This window comes from Plectropomus leopardus, chromosome 8 (genome assembly GCF_008729295.1).
Source record: "Plectropomus leopardus isolate mb chromosome 8, YSFRI_Pleo_2.0, whole genome shotgun sequence".
NCBI lineage: Eukaryota > Metazoa > Chordata > Actinopteri > Perciformes > Serranidae > Plectropomus > Plectropomus leopardus.
Window position 1 is genome coordinate 4075894 of NC_056470.1, and position 15223 is coordinate 4091116.

Below are 15223 nucleotides of genomic sequence, written 5' to 3' on the forward strand. Positions count from 1 at the left end.
CAACAAGGCAGCACAGGCACTGTATGTGAAAGGCTGTGCACGTCCTTCATCGGCTTATGGGTGTGTAAAAGACGTGGCAACTTTCATTGCTACCAGTGAGATGGTTATAACTGATCAGTGTCCACAGTGACAAATATCAGCTAGAGTTTGTTACATTTCCAAATCATACATCTAAGTTTGAGTCAATACAAAAATACAATGAGTCTGCTTCACCTTTACTGTGGGTTAACCTTTATTTCAAGAGCAACTTAAAGACTAATCCATAGACAGCCATTGTTAACACAGACAATACAAAATAAATATTCACCATCACTTTGTTCTTCATCACCAAATAAATACCAAATAAATATTCCCAGTGTATTGCAATGTACTCAAAATAGTTTGTGAAAATAAAAAGGAAAATCATATAAACAGAAGCACCAACAAAAACAAAAATCTTTAGAAAATTATTAAAAAACTTTTAGTTACAAAATATTTCCACTTAAAAAGATTCCTGTATTTTAAATAAATAATAAGATATATAAAACAATTCATAGTTGATATCTTAAAATATTTCCTCTTTGTTCAACAATGCAGAGGAAATGATTCCCTTATCTTGGTTACCCTTTAAAATCTTCTCAGGTGGCATTTTGAAATTAAAAAAAGTCAATAAATAGATCATGAATAATAAATAGGCCAACATAAAAAATAATACAGAAGACATGAATGAATAAGTTATCAAACCAACATTTGCAAAGGACTTAAATAGTTACACAGCAATAGTAAGAATGAATCTACAAACTAGTCCTGGAGGTGCAACATCACTATGCTTATATAGAATACTATCAACATCATAGTGTGGAGATGGATATGTTCACTAACTAAAAGGATCTGCTCAGCTCAGGCTGTAGACTGCACTCTGGGCCGGGCACTGTGTAGACCTGCAGGGGTCCTTGCTTACAGTAACAGTTAAATTCCAGTGTGCTAACACACTTGATGTCCACACCCTAATCTGTTCACGCTCATACCATCAGAAAGCAACATGCAAACAGCAAACTAATGCAGAGAACAGATGTCAGCTCCAAATGAGAAGAAGAATTACATACAGTATCTAAAGGGTCTGAAAAGAAAGAGTGGTGTAGTCAGTGTGATGCCCCGCCCCCTGTCCTCCTCCTGCCCATCACACCTCAATGCCCTTCACCGCCTGGTTGATGGACTCGAGCAGAGCCCGGTTCTCAGGGTTCTGGTAGCAGTCTTTATTGGTAAACATGTGGGTCAGGGTCTCCACATAGCTGTCAAAGTTATGCTCTGACAGCGGCTCCTGCTGAACACACACAAGTCCAAAAGTCACAAAATGAAAAAGTTTGGGTCAAGTCAGGTAAGCCTGTGTCTATAAAGAGTTTGAGCTGTAAACTTCTTATCACTAGCTTGCGCTATAATGCAGCATCATTCAAAATAAGCATCTCTTCCGGGCTTCACCTCAGCAAGACGGGTTGTCTGGTGAGACATCTCACTCATGCTACTCTGAAAATGCAAGTAACCTTGAGCGGTCATTCAAAGCATTCGTTTCAATGTCTCACTGTGGGATATGGAGTATGCGGTATAGCCAGACAAGCTTATCTCAGCTAGCTAGCTAACCACTAGCACTCCACAGAATTCACTCTGTCCCAGGGAGGGCTGTGAGATCAGCACCACCTAAACCTCAAAATATCCTGGATAGAGACCCCTTTAAACAGGGCCCAGGATGTAGCCAAGTCACGATTAGAATGAGCTCGCAGTGGCGGCGGCTGCAGATCCTGGCTCATATAGGCTAAAGCAGGCATCAACAAATGGCGCGGTCTGTGGTCTGAATCTGGACCAAAACTTTGTCCTGCCTCGACCCGTAGCCAAGTCGTAATAAAATGTAAGAATGAGAATATTTTTTAAGGAGTAGTGCGGGTCAATTAATCAAAAAACAATCGAAACCAACTTTCAGAACCTCTAACCAACATAATGTTGCCCATGTTGGGTATTTCGGTTATTTAAAAATTTTGTTAACTTTTTCCCCACCGGGGCTGCCCACTCCCACACATCTTCCATGCGTCTCACGCTTTTGGGCTCTGTCTCACGTTCTTATGACACCAAGGAAAATCTCACACCAAAACACAGCAAGGGCAGAAATGTTGAACAACTATGTAAAAAAAGTGAACGACTTTGACTTTAGAACAGCTGAGTGTTTGACAGCCACAGCATTTCATCATTGCGGATCAAACAGCTGATGGTCCGACAGCAGCACAGTGAGACAGACAAAAATAGCGCAGCTTCTCCTCAAAGCACCTAAGTGTCTGAAACAGCCAAATTTGCAGAGGTGGAAAGTGACTTCTACAAACTTCTACTGTGTTAGTTTCAGGTTTAATCAGACTTTGGATGAATTATTTAGAAACACCAGGACGCATCGCTCTGTGTCTCATCCAGCTGCTCACGTTGAGCTCTCAATTTTATTACCAGGGCAGATGTAATGTTTTGGGGGCCTGGGGCCACAAGCACATCACCTTATTTTCACCCTTACACTAAATGGGAATGTTGGCAGGCTGTTGGCAGCTATAGGAGAAGTAGGCCTACTCACCTTTTTTTTTCTTGAGTAAAATCAGTAATAGCACAGACAGTTTACAGAAGATGAAGTCAGAGTCCTGCAGTCAGGAGAGGTTGGCCAATTATCAGGACAATGTGCTTAAATTTACCTGAAGTTTGTTTAGATCGGAGCTTTTTTATATAATGCTGGAAAGTTTAATAAATAATAATAAATCATATGTTTATTACACTCCAACACACCATGGTCAAATGAAACTGTCAGTGAACTAGAAGGGCAAAAAACAAATCACAACAAAAGGAAAAGCAAAATAATCATTCATTAATTGTAATCAAGGTAAAAATGTTCAATTAATTATGATTCTGGTTTTTAGGTATGAGGTTCAGACCTTTGCTGGGAGTAAATTTTAGCAACTAGACCCCTTTGAATTTTAGTTGAATACCCCTGGGCTAGAGCAGTTGCTCCCACAATCCAGTGTGAGAACCCTCGCTTTTGTAATAGTTGAGTCCTCCTCTTTGAGTTGCCCGACTAGTAATAACTCTGACTAAGTGCCAGTGGCCCTTACGCTTTAGCGTGCCACTTCAAGAGTAGCCATGTGTGGCTAAGTATGAGCTTGCCACACTCTTCCCACCCGGTCACTGCTGCTGAGGGCAACAAAGTGAGAGTGAGATATGCCATTATCATGTTACTCTTTAAGTGTGCATGTACGAATGTTCAGTTGAAATGTGCTTGTCAGAAAGTATATCATATCGTATTGTTTCGTATTAGTGTCTATGACATCACTGCAGGCGCCACTTGCAGGCAGACTGGAGGTTACTGATGATGGGATTTGCTTTTCCTGCAACACTTGTGCAGCACTGCGTGATGAGTAGAGTACAGTTGTGTGTGTGCAGAGTGATCACCGCAAAGGCCAAGTGGCCACCGCGACACGCAGCTCCAAGGTACACCATTGTTTGATGTTGTTTTTTAAACCATCAATGTGCCAATGTTTTTAGTAATATGTAGCCTACATCTCATGTAGGAAGGAGGAACATGTTATCTCCCTGCCTGACCTAGCTTTGTTGAACTTGTGTAAAGATAATATTATATAATAATTTAGTTCATGTCTCTTCATTCATTGTCATTATTGTAAAGAAGAATAAGTTTTCTTTTTTTTCTTTTTTTATTCTTTTTCATTATTAGGAGGAACATTTTTTGCCACAGCTGTTTTTGTTTCCCTTGTTTTTATCTATCTTTGATTACCTATTTTTTGTGATTTAGTTAAACTAATGTTGCCCTTTTTATTTCCAGTATTGTTGATTTTCCCTGGGTTCCTTTTTTTGTACTTGAAATGCTTACAGACTGTAGATTGTAACAGGGGAAAAAGGCCTGTATTTTATTGTGCATGTATTTTGTAGACCAACTGTTAATGGGCTAACAGAGAAAGAGGAGGTTCTGATATTGTGGCAATTGTCTTTCTGCCAGTAGCAGGAAGATTAGGTTGCTATAGGGTGGTGAAGGGATGATGTATTTTTGTAAGCCAACCAGGAAGTTAGCATTGCACTGGTTCCCTCCATGGTTCCCTCCCCAAAAGCCATATGGTATTTTTGGATGGGATTTTTGATTATCGCCAAAAATAAGCTCTGTAACGAACACGAGGTCATGATACTTTACACGTTTTGTTCAGCATGATAATCTTCACAGAGGAACACTACTTCTGTGTGTTTTGAAGCATAAATGAAATCGCCAGAAGCAAAAAGCTATTGTTATACACAAAGTACATCGCGGTCGTACGACTTAAACCTCACAACTACAAACACTGTAAAAACATGTTAAAACACGATTGAAAAACTTTATAAACATAAATCTACAAGTTTGAGTGTGACTCTATTAAGCTGTAAAGGTGAGCAAGTGGGTTTAATGAGTTTCTGTGTCCAGTGTGATGACGTCTAACATGCCCAACAAACACTGTAGTCCGATCTAGCCACTTGTAAGCAACCACCTTTTTAAGGATGCGTAAAAACCTTAAAACTTAAAAAATCTGGTTTGTACGGACGTATTTTATGTTGCAGAACAAAACGTCTAAATACATTTAGCCTGTGTTAGCCACAAACTTTATTTTAGGCATTTTAATGAAAACCCATTCAAAAAACCCATAGACTTTAAGACGAGGGAACCAGAAGTGCTAAAAAGCTAACAGACTTCCGCGTTTTAGGACTCATTACTTCACCACTCTATATACCAGCAGGTGCGAGCTAAATGGGTGGAGGTTCTTTTCTTCCTTGTTGGGTTTAGATGGATGCTATAAAGTAGTGTGAGTGCTCTCTTGGGTAGATGGGGTGAGAGAATATAATTGCATTTGATTTTGCTGTGGCGTTCTAACTTGTGTGATATTTGTCTTGCATTGTATAGTGTAGATGACTTGAGCTGGGTACTTCCTGAAACACTGGTGGTTGTGAAGCACACTGGAACCTCACCCTCACTCTCCTCCTCCTGTGGGTTTCCCTGACAACCCCCCCCGTACTGGTATTACTGGGGCAGAAATATTTTAATGTATTTTTGTAATAAATTGCAATCATATTATTTTCTTTTTTAATAATATAATAATATTCTTTTTTAAAAAAGTAATTACTACATTCTTGAATCTTAAATAAAAACTGATTTCACTGGAACTCCAAAGCTGCAGCTCTGCTCAGTCCTGTCTCAAAGGCAGGATTAGGCTTCAGCGTCACCCTGACATTCCCTGGGGCAAACTGAGTGCAGAAAGGATGCACTGAGAGTATGTGAATGTCACTGGCTTAGCAGAAGCCAAAACCAGCAAGAACACTGTCTTCAGAGACAGATGTTTCAAGTCGGCTTCCCCTAGTGATTAAAATGGAGGACCAGTGAGCCGGGCCAGGCCCATAGTGCCAGGCGTTGTGAGTGCGGGTGAAATATGTTCCCTGACACCTGGGACGGGATGTCCCTGCGTAGCGGGGGCTGCCATGGCTGTCCTCACAGGAGTCGATATATCTTTGCCAGCAGTGCACTGGCTGGTGGAGTGTGGAGCTATCACAATCAACATGTGGCGGTGCTCTCACTCTAGACAGGAGGGTGCGCGGCTAAATGTGAGCGATTGCTGCCATGCTGAGTGGCGTGTCTAAATCGCGCACCAAAAAAAAAACCATGAGGACACTGCGAGTTTCCTGTCGATGCGAACAGATCCACTGCGGCTCGGCAGTAGCGCATCCATACCTGCCTTGTGATGGCTGCATGCAGACTCCAATCTGCATACAGCAGCGTTTCCCTGGACAGCAGATCTAATGCCTGGTTCATAACTCCTGGGATGCGCTACTCTCAGAGACAGGAAACACCTATTGCTCCACAATATCAGTTTGGTGTGTGTAGCTGACCGCAATGTTAACCCCCTTGAGGGTTTATATATGCCACCGTTGTTGTATAGTCCATTCTCACCAGCATATGATACCCGCTGAGAAAGAATGAAGAAAACGTTTCAAGGTGAGAAGCACTGCTAAGAGCTCCTGCTAGTTTATGTGGGAGCGCTGAAGACTGCTGCTCCAGAGACCTCTGACAAATTGGCCCTCGTATATTCCGCCCCAGCCTGACAGACTTACAAGCTAAAAGGTACAAGGTACAAAGTAGACTTATTTTGTCATTTGTCATTCATCCTCCCTTTTTGTAGCCTCACATCGCTGCTGCATAGAGGCCATAACGGTGCCAAAAATCCTGTCAGGAATAATTGGCATGTCCAATTGGCCGAGGCTGGGTCCAGCTGAGAGCCCCAGCTGGAGCCTGCACACAGCCCAGCGTCCTCATTAGCCCCCTTCTTGTCCCTGTTGTTGGTTGGCAGACTGGTAGACATGGTACAAAAAGATGCAGCAGCATTTAGGATCCACTTTAATTTAATTTCTTCTTAAACCACATTTAAGAAAATGGCAATAAATCTTGTACCTTGTACCTTGTATGTAAGGGTCCTTCCCCGACAAGCTAGCTTCGTGTTCTAGCTGTCTTTGGAGGCTCTTCACAGTGAAGCAGGCGCAGTGCCTGCAACCAGGGGCTTTGATGGCCAGCCTGGCATGTTGCAGCCCGAGTCAGCACGAGCAGACCTGCTGTTTGTCTCGAAATTTCATTTCTGTAAACACAGAGTCGAGCCCCGGAGTCTGCGTCTTCTCTGGTCAGGGGGAGATTAGCATTGCAGTCCATCCTGATTAGCTGGAAAGCTAACTGAGAATGACCGCATGTTTGCTGGAGTGCTAATAAATAAAAAAAACCCTACCGTAACGGTGAGGTGAGTAAACACTCTGTGGACAGTTAAGCTCGTTCGCCAATGCAACTGGTTGAGAAATGCTTTGAAGCAAGAAGAGATGTTTGAATGATGCTGCATCGTCATAGGATTGGCATAATGAGATAAATGCTTCAGAGGTACACACAGGGAAGCATATCCCATAGTGAAACACTGAAACGAATGCTATGAATGAGAACCACAGTAGCCATTCTGTCAACAGATGAGCACATGATGTGCTGTTTTCAACTTAGTATCTGTCTCAGTGCGCAACTCAGTAAATGAAACTAGCCGAAAGAGTTCTTTCTGAGCTGTCTGTGTAAAAACAAAACTGTCTGTCTGAAGACATCCTCAGGAAAAAAACAAGTTATATATTAGTTTTAAAAAAGTTGTGTGATGAAGGCATGACTTTACATTATGATGTGCTCTTATCTTTTCATGATAAATGGAGCAGGTCAGATTTTCTCCATGAGAAAGCCTCCATTAATTTAGAGGCCTTTGTACTGTCCCTCTGCTCTCAGCTGTGTCTCTTTTTCTGAGCTCACTCCTTTTGGCTGGCTAACAGTAACTGTAATGTTAATAAGACTTTACAGACACCACTGGAAAGATGCTGTTGTTAGTTGGCCCAGTTACACCACAGGTGTCCACACAGTCATCTCTAGCACAGGCACTCTTTCACCAGGGAAATGTAAGTTACCTCTCTCTCTCTCTCCCTCTCTTTCTCTTTCTCTCTCTTTCTCAGTAATTCTTTTTGTACTAGTACCAATTACATTTTAGACATCTATTATTCTTTTTAAAACTAATCATACATACATTTGAAATGTATGATGCTGTATGTATGAATGTATGATATGTCAGACATTTTGGAAAAGCAATTGCTGATATCTGTAACGGCACATTACTTTTCCATAAGTGACAATCATTTTTAAACAAGGAAAGAGGTCTGTGAAAACATCTCTTTATATATCTCTTACCTATTCAGTCTCTCAAACTCAGTGCAGACTAATTTGGATCAGTGTTTTACCGCTGCTTAGGTGGAGATGGTTGGTAATTAGTGACGGTGTGTCATTGCATCTCACCAGTTAAGGGGCTGAAATTAACACATTCACCTGGGTATTTTGTTTCCATCCATGCTGAATGGAGCCAGAGCTGATGAATACCCGTATTTTCTGCAGAGTCATTTTACCCAAGTGTGAATGCTGCTTGTACACATTCCGTTAAAAAGCCAGATGTTAGCGGGTGTTTTTGCTGTTTTTTGTGCAGTGGGAATAAGGCTTAACTGACAGTCGGTGGTGATGGCAAAAATTCTCCAAGCTGGTACTCTGTAGCCGTGCTACCAATTCTGAGGCTGTACTTTAGCACAGATAAACACTAACACATCTAAGTTTAGCATGTTAGTATGATAAGATTAGATAATTAGCACTCAGCAGTGAATCTCCGGTATTTCAGGTATTTGGCCCTATATCATTAAACATGAGACCTAAGGATGGTGTGTGATGAAAAGTCAAGAGGTCATAAGTTATTACAATTCACCTGTCAAAGGAGCTGTTACACAGAAAAAGTTACAACTCTGACCTGCTTTCCATTCATATCTAGAATGACCAGGAGGAAATAATTTCCTTCTGGTCATTCTCTTTTAAAACAATCCAAAAGAGATTTTGTTTTCTGAATGAGAGCCATCACATACTCACCATAGCGGGCAGGCGGATGTTGGCCAGGCTGCGGATCAGGGCCTGACTCAGGCCTGATAGCTCCAGGAACAAGGCCTCGTTCCTCTCCTCGATATGTTGATTCTCCTCCTCCATGCTCTTCAGATTCTTCTCCATGGAGGAGATCTGATATAAAGACAGACAAATACAGTCCTGAAGCAGAGACACAGAAAGAGAGACAATACAACTACAAATAAATACACAAATAAATAGAATACACTGTCAGTGTGTGGGGGAAATGTTTTAGGCTGTGGGGGATTTTTAAATTTTTTTGTAAAAAGTCCCATTTATTGCAAAAAGCTTTTACTTTCACGAGGTGGTATTTCATTCGCTTTGACAAAGCCATATTTTGCAAAACTGCAATGGAAACACTTTTTGGGCTTTTATATGTCACATGATGCTATAGCTGTGCGCTTGTCGATAGAAAATGGCTCCTTCGGGCATGATGCAGCAGGCACTACTTTGCATCGCATAACTCTTCAAAAGTTAAGCAGATCATCTGTACGTTTTGAATCCACGATTCCTCTGTGAAATCGTGGACTATCACCTCCCAGAAATCCCTCATACGTGGCCACTCCCACGTATAAGGAGGTGGTGGAGGGAGGGGATGGTGCCTCTGGGACTAAGCAGCAGTGAGAGTGACTCACTGCACCATATGCAGCTCTACCTATGTATCCATAAAGGTGGTCTGCGCAGCATCTATCTCAATCAGTTTTCTCTATAGTCAATTATTGGCTCTGATCAATTTCAACCAACAACACCCCAACACCATGGCAGTGTCTCCTCCTGGACGTGCTCTTAAACACAGCAGGTGTCAGTCTGATCCCCCTCCTGCTGGCAGCGTGCAGGGAACTGAGCAGCTGAGCTTACCTGAGTATGCAAGTTCATCATGTCAGCCTCCATCTCTGAATTGGACTCGCTCAGCTCGTTGATCTCCTTGTTGAGCTGCTTGATGTCCTCATCATTGTCCAGAACTGAGCGAGAACAACAACACACAGTAAGCAAACAACTGCCAAACTTACCTGCTGTGGCTGTCACACACTCCTCTGAGAGACATCTCTGAGTCCATCTAATGGAAAACAACTCCTGTCTCTGTGTCTGTGCATGCCATGTGATTATATTGTTGTGCCCATCATGTTTTCATGTCTCCATGTCTTAATAACAGTAGTAGGAGAAGTAGGTGAGATATGTAACAGTAGCAGGAGTAGTTGGTGAGACATGTGAGAGACACATTATGAGGCAGAGGGGACAGAAGTGTCTCTTACCATCACTGGCTCTGAACTTTGCGGTGATATACTCATCTCCAGGGAACTTGGCTCTCTTCTTGTTGGCCAGTGCTCTGGGACACCCTGACAGACTGAGAGGAGCAACTGATCACAATCACATTTCAACGAGAACCCCCCCCCCCATGTCTCTGTGTGCTTAAACTATCAGACACTGAGAATACCTGCGATGTGTCAGGAAGCTGCCGTTAGCGTGGCCGGAGCCATCACAGCCTGGCGTTGGACAGGTTGGACCCTCTGTCTTGAAGGCTTTCCAGGAGAAGGGAGTGCCATTAAGAAGACCTTCCTTCTGCCGGCGTGCCGCCAGTGGACAGCCATAGGCACTGCGGTGGGTGGCGTACTTCCCACTGATATGGCCCAGACTGTCACAGCCAGGAACTGGACACCTGAAGACAGACAGACAGACAGACAGGTCCCACTCTCACTGATGGACAGGTGTCTAGAGTCTAGCATCAGAAAGACACATCTGTTATTCAGCTGGGGACATAACACATCAATCTGAAGGAGGTGTTGTAGCGTCAGAATAGACATCAGTAATGAACATCTCTGCTCTTTGCAGATCATGTGGTTCTTGGTTTCATCACACTGTGACCTCCAGCATGCACTGGGGTGGTTTGCAGCTGAGTATGAAGTGCGAGTCAGCACCTCCAAGTCTAAAGCCATGGTTCCCCACCGGGAAATGGTGAATTGCCCCCTCTGGGGGGAGTTGGGAGGGAGTTGCTTCCCCAAGCGAAGGAGTTCAAGTATCTCAAGGTCTTGTTCATGACTGATGGTAGAATGGAGCATAAGATGGATAGGGGGTTTGGTGTCTTGTCTGCAGGGATGCGTTGGACTGTCATGGTGATGAAGGAGCTGAGTTGGCAAAGCTGAGTTGGCAAAGCTCTCGATTTACTGGTCCACCCTATGTTCAGACCCTAACCTATGGCCATGAGTTCTGGGTAGTGACTGACAGAATGAGATCACGGATACAATCGCTTGAAATGAGTCTCCTGTGGAGGGTTTCTGGGCTCAGCCTTAGAGATAGGGTGAGGAGCTTAGACATCCGGGAGGAGCTTGGAGTAGCAAAGAGAAAAGAAAGTCTGAAATATGGGCAGGGCTGGAAGGGGCGGGGGTAAGACATGCACAGTCACCCAATTGTGCTGCACACACATGAAGTTGTCGGTTGGCGAGAGAGCAGTGACAGGGGGGTCAGTTGGTGATGAAAGCAGGCTCCTGCTACAAGGATCAGCCAATAGCAAAATTTAATTGCAATAGCAGGTTTCAACCTTTGGAGGGCTGTCACTACGTATATTAACACTTTCTATGAAGCCCATGTCTGATGCTATAATGGTGTATAATCATAGTTACAAGCAGTCATTATAATACTTTATAAAAATAATCATAACTCACCATGATGCCAATGTCTATCATGAATTATAAACATACTTATAATGTATTATAGTGTGCATATAGTTATAAGTCACTATAAGTAGTCTTTGTTTGCTTAAGGAATGTGACAAAGAATAAGATTGAGTCAATGCAAGAACAGCACAAAATATGCTGTGAAGCGTATTGTTTTGAACAGGAACGTACGCACAGTACAAACTTTGTGACGATGAACATTCGAAATAACACTTATTGCCTCAATTTGGAGATAATGATACAGATATGAGCATGAAGATGGAAGATTGTCTTCTGTATTATTCAACTATGATTCAAAAGCATAACTTCTCCCCAGCTCAAAAAGGGAGATAGAGAGAGACAGGGGGCAAGCGAGCAGTAGAATGAATGAAGAAAGTGAATGGTGGTAATGTCAATTAAGCAGTTAATTAGAGGAACGAAACAGTGTTTTCTGATTGTGTCAAAGTAATCACCCAGAAACCCTGTTAGTTCACGTTGAAAAGAGTTTTCAGAATAAAAACCTGAATTTTTTGGATTTGGAGACATAAGAAACACTACTTTTAAACTACAGAATGATGACTGTTGTTAAAAAGTATTTTGAATATTTATAAATGCTTATAACTATATGCACACTATAACACATTATAAGTGTGTTCATAATTCATTATAGACATCATACTCATAATGAGTTATGATCATTTTTATGAATCATTTTAAATAACCACAAGTGCTTGTAACTATGATTATACAGCATTATAGAGGCATTATACTGCATTTTAAGTATGTTCATAATATGTTATAATGCATTAGAGACTTCATAGAAAGTGTTACCGCATATTTATACACAATATGTAGAATTTGAATCCTTTACACTAAAATATCAAGAGTTGGAACTGAATCAATCAATAACACCAATGAATACCCGGATATATTGCTTTTCAACTGAAAAACATGGTTTGAGGGTTTGGTTACTGTTTAAGCGCTGAATTATTTCTAGGTGACTTTCAATGAAGCCCATTTCATCTACAGTGACGATCCAACATTAGGTGTCCGCTGAGCTAATGAACTACTGCTGCTCACCTCAACAGCTCCGAGTCTTCTTTGTCATCCTTGGTGGGGGTTGATTTGATCCCACCTTTCTTGGCTCGGGGGCATCCGGACAGACTGGCAGAGAGAAACAGAGAGGACCAATCACAGTGTCTGTCTGCACAGAGGGACTGATGGTAGAGCTGGCAGAGCAGGAGAGGAGCCCCTACCTTCTGTGTGAAGCGTAGTTTCCTGTGATGTGGCCTGATCCATCACATCCTGGAGTGGGACACCTGAGACACACACACACACGTGTACACACACACACACACACACGTTCTTTCACTCCACAAACTAACATCATCCACAGACTGCAGGTACAAAGCAGCTGTTCTCACTACATAATGAGGGCTCATTGTTTTGCCTTGGATTTTTCAATATTGAACTAAATGAAGACTAATTTGGAGTATTGATAGAAGTGTTAAAGGAGAGCAGGGACAGAGCTGTAGCTGCAGACTGAGTGCTCAGTGAACATGTTGGAGGTGAGAGACAGGAGAAAGCAGACATACTTTAGTTCAGCTGTGTGGGCAGCCATGAGGGTCCGAAGTGATTTATCAGCAAGAGGACAGCCTGACAGACTGGAAGATAGGTTAGAGAGAGAACGTCAGAAAACCGGACTGAGAACAGGATGTCTGAGTATGAGTGAAGGAAGAGCCAGAACCTGAACTGGACTACAGAGCCAAGACAGGACTGGGCAGACTGGCACACACACAGGAAGGACAGGAGTGCTTTTATTATCTCATAAGGCAGTGGAGGAGTTGGAGAGGAAAAATAATAGACGATAAACGTGTGTGTGTAGAGTCAGCTCAGTCTCTCTGGTAGATTGATCTCTGGTGGATATGAAACAACCCACTGAGTTTTTGCTCCCTCTACAGTTCTAATGACAGGTTTTCCAGGTCACATGGCACACAGAGTATGTCATGTACCTGCTAATGGGCACACACTGCAGTTCCAGTTGCCCTCTCACTAGAACTGAAGAGGCCATATTTGAATGGAGGTGAAACATCTTCCACGTTTTTTCAGTAGATTTTTTTAATTTGACTCGTGTCATCTGAATTCCAGTCAGATCAAATGATCTTTTAACTGTTTGGCTCTTTTTAAACCAACTGTTACGTTCCTCCAACTATGAGACACAAAGATTAAAGAAAGCTTATTGTTGCAGATCTACATACCTAGGAAAGACCTATGCCAAAATGCATTTTAGACAAATGTTAATACTAAGTTGCTGCTTTTGTCTTTTTAACTATTGAAACTTGAGTAAACTTGTTTGCAATCATTGTAATTATAAATACAGTTTTTTTTAGATTATTTTCTAATAATCATCCCCTCCTATCCCCTACATTTAAAAGTAATTTTTCTGTCACCTATTACCAATTTCTTGCAATTTGTGGTACGCAGCACAAGAAAACTGATTCAATTCAGGATTCAAAGGATTAAAGGGGTTCAATATCAGAGAGAAGCCACATGCAGTGCTCCATTTTTGTACTCGTCTTACAGCCTGCAGATAATGCAGTACTTGAGGGCATGATTAAGTGAAAGAATTATTCATTTGTAATATAAATACAAGTAGTAACTAACATTCATAATTATATTTTAATAATGAAGACTACCCTCTGCCTCTGTGCAGGCCTGATGTATGGACAGAGGCTTTCAGAGGCTCAGGCATAAATCTATGCTCTTATCCACCAGCTTTCCAACTTCCAACATATTGTACTTAACACAGCTGCTCATCTGGCCTCCTGTGGCTGGTTTCAGCCTCTAACACTTTCACTAACTACACCTGCCTGACTACCTGCAGTCATCAGAGAGAGGCTGGATGGGCTGAATGACCGATAGTGGTACTCTCTGTGGCAGCACTCTGTACTGCTGAGTACTGGCCTGATTCAAACTCTGCGACAAGCTTATCTACATTTCCACAGGCTGCCATCACATTTGTTGAGTCTTTCCAGGAAGTGGGATTTAGTAGAGCTTGTAATTTTATCAACTTTTCCTAATGTTTCCACAAACAAATAATCTAACTGGATAATGCAATCAAATGTACAATCTTGTTTTCCTTCTGAAATGATTCCAGTTAGAGCCAACAAATCTGCAGTCACACCAGAGTATATAGAGTTAATAAAGCAAACACACTTCACTTATCATGTCCAAGTCAGAGTACAGGTCTTACCTTCGATGTGAGGCGTAGTTGCCAGTGATGTGTCCGCTGCCATCACAGCCTGGTGTGGGACATCTAGGGCCAAGATACACACTCACACATCAGTCTGTGAGGGCCATGCTAATGCTGACACGGCAGGAAAAACACTACAGTGTACATTCTGACTATACTATACTACTAGTTTTTGTTCCACAACAAGTTTGGATGTCAGCATTAAGTTTCACTTGTCAAAATGTTTCATAGTGGTGACTGTGAACCTAATGCTGTGCCTATAGATAGATACATAGATTGATATATATACCTATATAGAGAGATACATAAAACTCACTTCTGACCAGTCACTTCTGACTTGAAAGTGTGACTTGACTAAGGGAATGTGAGGAGAAGCCCATTGATTTCAGGAGTCCATGATTAAACATGACTGATCGACCCCATCCGGTCATCTGGCACCGAAAACGGGTGATAGATTGCCTTTAGGTGTTAGGCTCCAAGCCGCTGGAACATGTTACCTGATGACACTAGGAGATCCCCAACGCTATCATTTTTTAAAGTTCAGTGGAAGACATTCCTTTTTAGCATTGCATTCCAGTAGTCTGGTTTGCCAATTTAATTTAATATAATTTATTTAATTTAATGGTTTTAACTTAGGTGGGTTTTTTATTTTACTGGTTAGTTGGTTTATCTAGAATTTGGTATTTTTTTGTTTTACTCATGTTTTGTCATATTTTATTGGACTATTTATCTTATTTTATTCTATTCTTTTTATTTTATTCATTTTAGTTTATATGTATTATCCTCTTT

The 15223-nt window shown here is 41.9% G+C and overlaps 1 protein-coding gene across 7 annotated transcripts in view; it reads right to left on the reverse strand.

Moving 5' to 3' along the window:
• Nucleotides 1–678: 678 nt before the first annotated feature.
• myt1a (myelin transcription factor 1a) overlaps nt 679–15223 on the reverse strand; it is a 28284-nt gene continuing 13739 nt past the window's right edge. For 5 of the 7 annotated variants that reach the window (XM_042491863.1, XM_042491864.1, XM_042491862.1 and 2 more), the window contains 9 exons: nt 14435–14497; nt 12777–12845; nt 12438–12500; nt 12262–12345; nt 9966–10187; nt 9784–9875; nt 9389–9492; nt 8501–8644; nt 679–1303 (listed from right to left, as the gene is read on the reverse strand). In XM_042491863.1, coding sequence (XP_042347797.1) covers nt 1160–1303; nt 8501–8644; nt 9389–9492; nt 9784–9875; nt 9966–10187; nt 12262–12345; nt 12438–12500; nt 12777–12845; nt 14435–14497 — 985 coding nt within the window. In that variant the 3' untranslated portion in view covers nt 679–1159. The remainder of the gene's footprint in view (nt 1304–8500; nt 8645–9388; nt 9493–9783; nt 9876–9965; nt 10188–12261; nt 12346–12437; nt 12501–12776; nt 12846–14434; nt 14498–15223) is intronic. The other 2 variants (XM_042491865.1, XM_042491866.1) reach the window with 2 other exon arrangements.